At 33.2% G+C, this 12,970-nt stretch overlaps 1 protein-coding gene across 1 annotated transcript; it reads left to right on the top strand.

The window, feature by feature from the left end:
* The first annotated feature begins 11,090 nt into the window (after positions 1-11,090).
* Positions 11,091-12,034, top strand: LOC115995035 (early nodulin-75-like). Its single transcript, XM_031119444.1, has one exon. It carries the CDS (start codon positions 11,105-11,107, stop codon positions 11,837-11,839), a length of 735 nt encoding a protein of 244 aa, XP_030975304.1. The 5' UTR covers positions 11,091-11,104; the 3' UTR covers positions 11,840-12,034.
* The last annotated feature ends 936 nt before the right edge of the window (positions 12,035-12,970 follow it).

The following is a 12,970-nucleotide window of genomic DNA, read 5'->3' as shown; positions in this document are numbered from 1 at the left end:
ACACACTTCCTTAAAAATAAAATCCCTACTTGACATAAATTTACCTTCTAAAGTCTACAAACAACAGTAGTAAGTGACTTTAAGAATGCTTCACATAATAACTCGGATCTAATTAATTATTTGCACTTGCTTTCAACTTCATAAATTTAACTATAAATTCATTTTTATATTAGAAGAAAGATTGCATACAAATTTTGTTATAGTCAATGACTACAACGGCTACTAAAAAAATAATTAACATAGACTACATATTTTGAAAATATTAACCGTTGAAATGTATGATCTTTATATTCGTAATACGCATGTCAAATTTCGTGTTAATTGAATGTTATTTATTATTTGATCTATAAATTTATTTTTATGCATAATTTTAGCCTACAAAAATTTGAGATTAAACATTTGATTAATACCATAACTATTGATTTTTTTATTTTCTTTAAATTTTGCAAGAATGAAGAATATATAAAAAAATGTTATCCTCCAATTGTTGATTTTTCAAAATTCACATCCAATAAAAATATATTAAATGGAGTTATAACCAATAGGCACAACCAACTTTATAGCCGAACTTTCTCCTTTCTACTATTACCATTATTTTTTTATGTGATTTAGTTTTAGATCATCAAGCCATAAAAATTACTACTTGTTTGAGTTGATGTAATAAATTTGAATAATAATTTTGTGTTTATCAAATGATTAATTAAATAGTAATATCACTTTTTTTTTCTTTTTTGGGTTAAAAGTAACATAACCTTCTCTCTCTTAGTCAAAGACCATTAAGTGTGTTGGGTTCTAAGACTTTAGGTTTAAATATATTAGAACTTCATTTTGTAATGTTGGCAAACCATGATCAAAATGTTTAGTCTTGTTTTAAACTTGCTCAAAGTATGTTTATGTGTAAAGTTGGAATTGAGTGTACTGTAGGATTTATTGTGTAAATCCACTTGGCTAGATCGATCGAGAATTAGACTTCATCGATCGAAGTTCATGTAGATTGTTTTTCTGCAGAAATTTCCAACTCAACCTAAGCTTGTTTAACGTGTAAGGTTTTATGTTTTGCCTTAAGTATAAAAGGAAAAACCCTAGCCACGTTTTATAGTTGTTTTTCTTTTTTTGAGAAACACGTTTTATAGTTGTTGTTTATGCTGTTTATGTGAATCTCTTGTGAGATCTAGAAGTGTTTGCCTTCACATATACTTAGAGTTATCAAGAATCAAGATTATGTCAAGAACTTGATGATCAGTTCGGTTGCTGCATCAAGAGCTTAAAGATATACAAATGGGAGTACTTGTGCTTACTGTGAATCTAAGAGAGAAATAGTTCGTGGACTCGGAGTTATCATGGAGTCATGGTAGTAAGTTTTCTACTCAAGGTAGCAATAGAATGTTAGTGTTTTAAGTTCTATTATTCAAACTTCAATTCGTCGATTTGTTTTTTACCTTGAGGATAGCTAGGTTAAATCTTACCCAAGTTTTTTACTCGTTTGGTTTTCTTGGGTCATCATATCATTGTGTTCTTTATATTTCTGTTGCTTTACATGATATGATTGTTTTTTTTTAACCTAGATTTGAATAATAAATCTAAGTATTCACTTGGTTAATTAATTAGATTAAACAATCTAGTTTTATAGGGGTCTAAAAACGTACAAGTGGTATTAGAGCAGGTTAGCTCTATTTTTCTAGATCCTTTAATCTAAGAGTTTATTCTTGACCCCTATTATCATGGAACACGGTCACTCTCTTGTGATCCCACCTCACTTTGATGGGAACAACTATACTTATTAGAAAGTAATGATAAAAGCATTTCTGAAATTTATTGATGAGAGAGTTTGGAACTCCGTTGAATACAGATGGGAGAAGCCCACTACTCCAGTTAGTGAGTGGCAAACTTCTCAGAAAGAAGCAGTTGCTTTTAATAGCAAAATTATGAATGTTATTTTTAATGCTGTTTCTATAAATGAATTCAAGAGAATCTTAAATGTTGAGGTTGTTCACACTGCTTGGAATATTCTCCAAATTGTGCATGAAGGCACAAAGACAGTTAAGATTAACAAACTGCAGTAGTTAACTACTAGATTTGAAAGTATTAGAATGTCTGATAATGAATGTTTTAATGAATTCTATGCTAAACTGAATGATATTGTTAACTCTGCTTATAACTGGGGTGAAATCTATGATCAATCTAAAATTGTTAGGAAGATACTTAGATTCTTGACTGAGGACTTTAGACCCAAATTGACTGACATCACTGAAAGTAAGGATGTGGATTCCATCTCTGTTGATGAACTTGTAGGATCTCTTCAATCCTATGAGTTGGACTTACCTAAGACAAGCAAATCCAAATCAATGGCTCTTAAGTCTGTTAATGATGTTGATGTGAATGGATTTGATAATGAGTTCTTTGCTATAGAGATTGCTTACCTTGCCAAGAATTTTAGAAATTTTCTCATGAACAATAATAGAAGGGCAAAAGGTAAAAACAATGCTGAACTTAGAAATTTTAGGAGGAATGATCCCACTAAGGTGAATAATATTGAAAAACCTAGAGAGAAAGTAGGTCAAAGCCCTAATAATTCTATGGGCCAACAATATTTTGGATGTCAAGGGTATGTTCATATGAAATCAGAATGTCCTACATTCTTGAGGTCTAAGGTAAGGTTATGGCTGTAACTTTTAGTGATGATGAAGTTTTTGAAGGTGTTGCTGTTAAAGAGAACCCTTCTGATGGGGAACTCTTTGAGGATGTAGACTTGCAAGAAGCCTACAATAAACTTTGCAAAGTTGCTGCAAAGGATGCTATGAGTGTTGATTTAGGTTTACAGAAAATTGCTTCTCTTGAACTTGATAAAAAGAATTTGCTCTTAAAATTGTTTGATGCTAATGAATTGCTTGATAAGGTGAAGACTGAGAACATGATGTTGCTTGATAAAATTAAAAATTTGAAACTAGAATTATCTGTTGCTAGAGAACAAAATAATAGGACTGCTAGTTTCAAACTTGAACACATAGCATCTCTGTTTCTAAGACTCATTCCAAAAACTTTGTTTCTTCTTTTGAGCCTTTTGTGAGTGAGATTGTCAAACAAGCTGAAGTTATACCTCTTAGGAAGATTAAGGTTGATCTTCAAGAATCTAAACCTAAGACTCCTAACCCTCCTAAGGACAAGTTGCATGATAGACCTACATGGGTTTGTCATTTTTGTAGAAAGTCTGGGCACATTCGTTCAAACTGTTTTAAGTTGCAAGATGCTAAGTGAGCAAATAAGCCAAAAGTACTTGTGTTTCAAGCACAAGATCCTATGGTACTTATTGGTGAATTGGTAAAGGCTTTAAACCTTTATTCCAATCTTGGAGTTGCTCAGCATTTTCATTTGAATAATAACTCCAATGCTAGAATTGCATCTAAAAGGTTTTGGATGCAAAAGGCTCGATCTAATTGAGTCTTTCTAACATGGTTCTTGTGCTTCATCGTTCTATTCTTTGTGACCTTTCTTCTTTGTTGTCTTTGTTTTTCTAGGATTTGCATTGCATAACATTCATGCATTTCATTCTAGATTGTTTTTGTTATTTCTCTTCAAAAAAAACAAAAAACAAAAAACAAAAAAACAAAAAAAAACAAAAACAAAAACAAAAAAAATGGGGAGGGGGGGAAAGGGAAGCAAAATGTGTTTTGCATTATTTTATTTGGATTTGAAATCAAGGTTGGCCATTCTATTTTTATATAACATGTTTATGTACCTTGTTTAGCTTGAATGAACTTATTTATTGCACTTTATTAGTTTGAGCTTTATAGTGCATGTAGTGTGGAAAGATGTTTATAGCTTTTGATCACTTTATCTTGATCTTGAAATCACATGCCTTTGATTGTTGGACTTGAACTTATTGAGAAAGGTATAAATAACCATCTCACTACTGTTTACTAGCTAATCATGAACACCTTAGTGCATATCATAAGATTTTGTGCTCGAAAAAGTGTAGCACATATACAAAAAGAACATAAGGTGTAGCCTTAGTTTAAATGCTAAAATTGGTGTGTACATTATTGAACTATAATTAATTCAATCAATTAAAATTAGTGTGTACATTATCCTGGTTATTTTGATAAGTTTCTGATCAAATAAAATTGTTGTGTACAATATAAGGCAAATCAAGAAACTTACATGATTGCAAGCTTGTTTTCTAGGAGATAAGAGAGTTATATGATGTAACTCTTTAGGTGATAGTCTCTTTCGAATTTATGTGATGAATTTTATAGAAATTGTGATTGCTTAATATTCACATATCACCTCACATGTATCTCAAACTTTTGCTAGTTGCCCACACTACACAAGTTACACTTTGTTAAACTTTGTACATGTTATTGTGTGTGATATTGTTTTGGCCATCTAAGATTGAAAATTCCTTGATTTTAATGCAAAATGTGTTTAAACTTTGAGATTTAAGGAACATTGATTGAAAATATTTTTTTTTTTGGGAGTTCTGGGTTCAATACAAGGGTTTTTGAAAAGCATTTCATCTCATACTCAGGCATTTTAATCATAACATACTATGCTTTGAGGAGTTTCTGCATAAAATTGCTTTGTTTTTAAAAAATTTGATTTTTCCAGATTTTCGATCGATTGATTTCGTTTCTCGACTAATCAAAATTGCGATTAAAATTTTGTTTTGAATCTGCCTGGTTCGATCGATGCTCAATCGCTGTTGGATCAATCGAAGGTATTTTTGATTGATCAAATCTATTTTTCGATCAATCGAAAATCGCATAGAGAGTTTTTTTAAAACCATTAGCTTTTCATGTGTTTAACACTCTTTCAAAATTTTCAAAAACTTCTCTCTCTTTTCGGTCGGTCAAGGATTCAAAGCAAGATTTTATCGTTTTCCCTCAAATCTTTTCAAAGTTTTTTGTCCTCTAAGGCCGGTAAGACCGTTTTGCCCTTCCTTTTTCATTTATTTCATGTTTCATGTATTTTTTTCATGCATTTTGGGACATATTCGAATCTATGAAAATTTGGGGTTTTTGTTGATTTCAACCTTTTCTTTCTAAATTGATCATTGGGTTTTTGCTGTGGGACGTTATTAAATTGATCCTTGTAGTTTAATTTGACCAATTTGATGAATTGGGAAAAATTGGATTTTCTAGGGCTTGAAACTACCCGAATTGGGGATTTTGTTCGATTGAGCATAATTTGATAAAATTGGCTTGTTAGATTAATTAATTTGATCATTATAATCTGTTCTCTATCTTGTGTAATGATCAATTGGTTAATTTATTGAAATTTGTGAAAGTGGGTTTTCAAAATTTGGGGTTTTTTGGATATAAACTCTATGCTCAAGCCAATTTTGTAATTTTACAGTGAAATTAAACTTATTCTCACTGCATTAGATTGTTATTTTCTATATTTCTTTTGTTCTAACTTGCAGTTTGCCCTTGGGTTTTCCTTTTGTTTTGTCTTTTGTCTCTTCTCTGTCTGTCCTTTCTAATCTTTAGAATCATGGTTAGGAAGACTAGAGCCTATAGGACATTCACCTCTTCTTCTTCTCCTACCTTTGATAGTGAGCGGTTTCTGAGTGAGAAAAACCAGGGGACATATGAGAAGCTAAACATTCTTAGGAATGTGTGGGTTGAGCGTAAGGTAGTTTTAGATGAGCTTGACCCGAAGATTAGGAGAAACTTTGAGCGTCGGGGCTAGTTACCTTTGTTGGATGTTGATCATCCTCCTCCGGCTACCTTAATCAGAGAGTTCTACTCGAACCTCTCTGTCTACTCTAATGATTCCAATACTCAATATGTGAAAAATTGGATAAGGGGTGAAGAGTACACCATTACTCCTACGGTAGTGGCCTCTGCTTTTGGGGTGCCTAAGGTCCAGCATCCCGTCTATTCTTATGATGAGTCTCCTGCCCTAGATGACATCATGTCATATCTTACTGGATCTTCTATCTAGTGGGGTTCTGATCCTCAGATCACCTCTCATGAGTTGACCAAGATTCATTATCTCTTTTTCCGGATTTCTTGCCATTCGTTTTGGCCCATCTCTCATTTGCATACTATTCCTTTAGAGAGGTGTGCATTTTTGTATGCTCTTGTCACAGATGCTTCTATGAGTTTTCCTCATCTTTTCATTCGTTCTTTGGTTGAGGTTCATTGGAGTAGTTCTTCTGCTCATGCTCTTTTCTTCCCTGTTTTTATTAATAGGTTTTTGCTACATTTAGGATTAAAGTCTTTTCCTACTTCTGAGCCTATGCATAATATAACTCCTATAGGTGCCACCTTCCTTTGGCAGAGAGCTGCTCAGATGCGAGCTAGCTCTAAACACCCTATTCTTCCTCTTCGGGTGTTGCACCTCCTCCTCCTTCTTCTTCAGGTGATCTGGCTACTGATGAGTTTATGGATCTGACTATTGCTGTTGCTCCTCCACATTCTACTTCGGATGATTTGGACATTCGTCGTATGTTGGAGACTGTCATGACCGTTCAGGCGGCTCATGGTCAGCTTTTGGTAGATGTGCTTGCCGAGCTTTAGTCCTTAAAAGCAGATTTGGCGAGTATTCGACGGTCACCTCCACCACCTCCTTTTGATGATGAGTGATTGCTCTTTGGCAATTCGTCACAAAAAAGGGGGAGTACATTTGGATAAGAGAGATTTTGTTGATAGGGAGAGTTTTTTGTTGTTTTGGAGCTGTGGAGCTTTAAATTGTATCTAGGTGCTTCATCTTGTATTTATATTTTTTGGCTCATGATGTATTTTGATTTATTTGAGTTGTCTATGATAGGGGGAGATACTATGATGTATTTATATCTGTTTCTTGTTTCACATTGTGCTACATTGATTATTGATTTTATATTTATGAGTTTATTCATGATATATGTCTTGTAATTTATGCTTATGTGAAATCAAGAATTTATTTTGTTTTACTTGCATTTTCCATACATGCGTTTATGTGTTTGTTAATTGTTATAGAAATATACAGGTTGATTCAGTTGGGCTACTACCCATACATGGAACTGATAGATAGTAGTTAGGTTAACTTTGTTTTTGTTGGGCAATGTTTTTGTAATGAGCTGTTTTTGTAACTTTGAGCACTTTGTCTAGTTTGTATTTTGTCATGGATTGCCAAAGGGGGAATTTGTTGGGTTCTAAGACTCTAGGTTTAAATGTATTAGAACTTCATTTTGTAATGTTGGCAAACCATGATTAAAACGTTTATTCTTGTTTTAGACTTGCTTAAAGTATGTTTATGTGTAAAGTTGGAATCGAGTGTACTACAGGATTTATTGTGTAAATCTACTTGGCTCGATTGATCGAGAATTAGACTTGATCGATCGAAGCTCGTGCAGATTGTTTTTCTGCAGAAATTTCCAACTCAGCCCAAGCCCATTTGACGTGTAAGGTTTTATGTTTTGCCTTAAGTATAAAAGGAAAAACCCTAGCCATGTTTTATAGTTGTTGTTTATGTTGTGTATGTGAATCTTATGTCAAGAACTTGATGATCAATTTGGTTGCTGCATAAAGAGCTTAAAGATATACAAGTGGGAGTACTTGTGCTTGCTGTGAATCCAAAAGATAAGCAGTTCGTGGATTTAGAGCTATCATGGGGTCATGGTAGTAAATTTTCTACTCGAGGTAGTAATAGAATATTACTGGTCTAAGTTCTATTGTACAAATTTCAATTATTTCATAGTGGATTTGCATTTTACCTTGAGGATAGTTAGGTTAAATCCTCCCTAGGTTTTTTACTGGTTTGGTTTTCCTGGGTCATCATATCATTGTGTTTTTTATATTTCCGCTGCTTTACATGATATGATTGTTTTGTTTTAACTTAAATCTGAATAATAGACTTAAGTATTCGCTTGGTTAATTAACTAGATTAAACAATCTCGTTTTATAGGGGTCTAAAAATGTACAAAGTGTATTGGGTGTGATCTTCTTATAGTGTAACCTGACCCTCGAACTCATCATTGGTAGAATGCAAGCTATTTTTATCTAAGAAGTTATTTCTAAATAAAAGGGTTTTTATTTCTTATATTGTTTTTCTCTTAAAATAAATAAAGTTTATTGATCAAATAGTAAATATTATCCAATTTGAACGAAATTTTACATACATGTTAAAAATATAAAAAACTTGCAATCTAATCATTAGATTTTCAAAATTTACATATAATAAAAGATATATAAGAAATTTGAAAAGTTTCTTTCCAAAATAGTTCTGAGAGAAAATAACATCTAATTTGAAAGAAACTTTACATGTATGTTAAAAACGTACGGAATATGCAATTAAATTGTTAAATTTTCAAAATTCACATTTAATAAAATATATATAAAGAGTTTTAAAAGTTTCTCTCCAAATTAATTTGAACTTGTATAAAGACTAGAGCTTGACAGGCCCATTATCTCTTTGAAATTTGGACCAACACATGAAAGACGTCTTAATGAGGTTGTTTTTGGTAGTGAGAAAGAGTAGTCCCTTGAAGGCCGATTGCCTTTTACAAATTGGGCACCCTACACATTAGCCCCTTGAAAAAAATGAGGATGCTGAGTCGGACGTAGGTGTCTTTCTCTTCCTAGAGTCAAATTAACTTTAATTTCATGAGTGTCTCCTCTTACACTGTAACGTCATTGATTTGCTCATCGTAATCAGAAAGTCCAAAATTTAGACACTTTAAGTATAAAAAAAACCATTGCGTTCATGGAGATTTTCCATTTGTGACACTACTAGCTAGCAAATCTCGGTTTTTGAGGAACGGAATGATAGTTGAGTTTGAACACAACGAAAAAGTTTGTTGAGCTAGTTTATCCATTTCCATTTCAATTGTCCCTCTAACTTTATTACTCGCCGGTCATTTCATTATAAATTAAAATAACTGTCAGTTGCAATTATCAATCTTGAACTTTGGCCTTTTTCCTAAATTTATAATTTGGTTGGCCTAATAAGTGGTTTTCTCTCTGAGATCACACAGCTGATTTTAATATGTTTTCTCTGTTTTGGTCCAAAGCGGCAGTGCCAAGAATGGGCTTTGTAACGGGGTTTCTTTGAATGCCCCAATTGAACTTTTGGTAAAGATGGGAATTTGTATTAAATCTCTAATACAGCCCGTTAGAGATAAACTTTATATCAAAAGAGAGTTCTATTTAATTATTATTTCATTTTAACAATGAATTACAGTCCTATTTGCAGACAGAAATATTATTGTTAATCTGTTAAAGCCATCAATTCAGCACATAGTTTTTTTTCCCACCTAACACACTCAAATATAAGTACATAGTCATAGAGATGAATGAAACCATCATGTCTAATTGTTTTAGAAAAAAGTATCAGTTTTTAAATACAATTTCATTGAAAATATGAAAGCATATAGAATAAACTGCATCATAATGGTGGTGCTATTGATAACTCCAAAAATAGTATTTGTAACAACTCACATGTGCCTCTAATTCAACACTTCACACTCATTTGTGAATGGTTAATAATATTATTTGCTATCCATTAATTAAGAATCTTAGTACATTATCTTTTGTAAAGGTTTGTCTACATATTTTATATTACACTATGAAGTTTGATTTCTGCCCCTATAAATCAGATTATTCTAACATATTTATCGACAACTGAAGGTTTAATTTTCACAGGCTTCACCAAGCCCAGCTGACGGTGGCCAGTACTATTCAATTAAAAAATGGTTTGTATATTGTATTACTAGAGTCACGTGACTTGTTTTCATCTTTCTTCTAACTACTGGTGCAGTGTCTAGTAGCTAGTAAAGTCGCCATCCTATATAAGTGGGAATTCGAGAAACACCACTGTCCACTTTTTAGCGTGTTTGGAATTTAGCACTGTTTATTTATCATGCCGACATGTAATCTACTCACTCACGATGTGGGACTTCAATGCCATGTTCTGAATAATGTTAATAATAATAGAAGTAAAAAATTCATAAATGCCCGAATGGGCCTTGTAGCCTAATGGCACATACCCCTTTCCTATATTTCATGTGTTATACCCTTTTTTTATTTTTTTATTTTTTTTTATTTTAGACAAAGTTTAACTACAAAATTGATTGTACTTTTGAACTACCTTAATCAATATTTTTTTTTATTAGTGGTGAATTTTGACAAAATTCACCATTGAATTACATTTTTTTTTATATTTTCTATATTTGTAAAATTTCTAAAAAATTAAAAATCAATAACTATATCATCAATAAATTATTTAAATTATAAATTTTGTAGTTTAAAATTATGCATAAAATATAAGCTTATGGATCATATGGTAAATAATATCCGATTAAGATAGAATTTAACATGCGTATTAAAAGCGTAAATAATATGTAATTCAACTGTTAGATTTTCAAAATATGTAGTAATGTTTTTTCTTTTAATACCGTTATAGTTTTAGGTTACAACCAATTTTGTAACTAAATTTTGTCATTCATCACGCTTTTTGTGTCACATCTTATACTTTACCAATCATGCAAGTTATATTGGTATGACATATATATGGTTTTTTTTTTTTTTTTTTTTGAAATTTGGTCATTTTATAAGAAAATTTAAATAAATACATAACAATTTGTGATTGATAAGGTATAAAGTGAAATAAAAAAAGAAAAAAGAAAAAGTGAAATAGAGATTTTATATTTGAAAAGCCTAAACATTTGTTAGGATAAGGTGTTGATGTGAACCATGTACATATTACGTGACTAATATATGAATTTTCTTCCTTATAGTGGGAATGATATCTATGTTTAGCATATAAAAATTCAAAGTAAGAAAATTGAGTAACTAGCTTTAGATTATAAGATTCTAAGATTGCATGCAAAAGAGATCTTTGCATGGAAAGCAAAGAGCTAAATTCGTTATGTCACTACTCACTAGCCTTCACCACGAACAACTTTGGTACATTGTCAAACTTTTGAACTCGGTAGGACCAGATCGGACCCCATATATGACATTAATAATTGCACATTCAAGAGGAAAAGATATCCATTTTGAACTGTGTCTATGGTAGGGTATATTTTATGTGCTGAATGACGTATGATCTGACGAAATAGGCTCGAGTATCCGTTATAAAAGGCCAAGAAGTCTTGCTGTTTTGAACCGTCCAGAGACGAAAGATGAATACCAGCAAATTCTGCCTAGTGTTGCTCCTTGGAGTGGTGCTTCTCAGCACTGCCTCACTGGCTGACCACCATGAGTCTCCCAAACATGAGCACAAACCTCCTAAGGGAGAAAAGCCACCCCCAAAACACAAGCCACCAACCTCACTCAATAAGGAAGAGAAGCCATTGCCAGAACACAAACCACCAACCCCAGGTAAGGGAGAGAAGCCACCACCACATGATCATCACCCTGGACGCCTTCTATTGGAGTCTACTTCCATCGATGGCAAACCTCCTCCAAAGGGAGAAAAGCCACCACCAAAACACAAGCCACCAACCCCACTTGACAAGGAAGAGAAACCATTCCCAGAACACAAGCCACCAAAGGGTAAAGGAGAGAAGCCAACACCAGAGCACAAGCCACCACATGATCATCACCCTGGACACCTTCTATTGGAGTCATCTTCCATTGATGGTAAAGCTCCTCCCAAGGGAGCAAAGCCACCACCAAAACACAAGCCACCAACCTCAGTTGAAGAGGGAGAGAAGAAACCATTCCCAGAACACAAGCCACCAAAAGGTAAAGGAGAGAAGCCACCACCTGAGCACAAGCCACCACATGATCATCACCCAGAAGATCATAAAGACTCGCAAAGGCCACCCCGAAAGAACTTGAAGCCTTCAACTGCTGAAAAGAAGCCACCAAGTCCTTCTCACAAGCCACCCCACAAACCCCCAACTGCCAACTGAATGCATAGCTAAATATTTAGAAATAAGAGCTACAACTTATGTTATCTTTAAGCTTGTAATTCACTGTTTCATTCGTGGAACAGCTACTACTAGTAGTGAGCTATTTTCATGTTGTGTACTCGTTTATATAGTGTTTGTTGTTAGTTGTGTTGCTTATGGGTATTGACATGCAGTTATATATGCTTCCTCGTACTACTATCTCTATGCGTTGAATTATTTTCTATCAGACATAGAAGAACAAATATAGTCACCTTTTTGCATTATTCTTGTAAAAGATTCCAACTTTTCTTAATATTGACATTTTATCACATTTCTCTCAATTGAGATCCTTGATATCCCATACAAGGAAATTAAGAGCATTATTCTGAGCAGAAATAATTATAAACTAAAAAAAAAAAAAAAAAAGCTGCCAAAAGAGCATCTCCCTAGACACCATCCTGCTGTAGAGGATGCCAAAGACTCGCATGAGCCGACTGGGAAAAAGATGCCCCTTCCTCCTCCAGCAAAGAAGCCGCCATTGCCACGCCACAAGCCCCCTTATAAACAACGTCCATCAGCCAACTGAATGGATTAAATTGATTTGATTTAGATGTGTATGTAGTTGAAAATAGGAGCTGCAGCTGGTGTTGAGTGTCTATGGTTCGGTTTCTTTTAGTGCATGGTCATGCACGTTATTGTTATATATAGGTATATACATGGATAGATTGTAATAATGATGTTTGAGTTTAGAGAATATTGTTTCATAAAATTGTTAAAGTGAAAATTCAAAATACAGTATTTTCGATCGGTCAAAATTTTAGCTCGATTGATCAAAATGGTAAGAAAATAATCCTGAAGTCTCTGGATGAATCGATTGCTATTCGAATCTTGTTTGATTGATCAAAAAAAGCATTTGATCGATTGAAAGGAACTTTTAACCGAACGAAAGTCGTAAAATAGGATTTTCTACAGAATTTTTTTGTTACTGTTCAGAGAGTTTGAAGAGTCTTCAAGCCTTGTAAATAGTTTTATAAAACATTTTAACTCTTTATACGTGCCTTTTGACGAAATATAACCTTATGAGTATAAATAGAGAGAAACACAAAAAATCCTGTGGTCATTCTCTAGAATTGTTATCTGTAGAACCCAACA

The sequence above is a fragment of the Quercus lobata genome, chromosome 6 (assembly GCF_001633185.2).
Source record: "Quercus lobata isolate SW786 chromosome 6, ValleyOak3.0 Primary Assembly, whole genome shotgun sequence".
Taxonomy (NCBI): domain Eukaryota; kingdom Viridiplantae; phylum Streptophyta; class Magnoliopsida; order Fagales; family Fagaceae; genus Quercus; species Quercus lobata.
Note: the sequence above shows the minus strand (reverse complement) of the source record. Positions and strands in the feature narration are given on the sequence as shown.

Coding starts and splice junctions, on each gene's coding strand:
- LOC115995035 (XM_031119444.1), top strand. CDS start 11,105: ATGAATACCAGCAAATTCTGCCTAGTGTTGCTCCTTGGAGTGGTGCTT.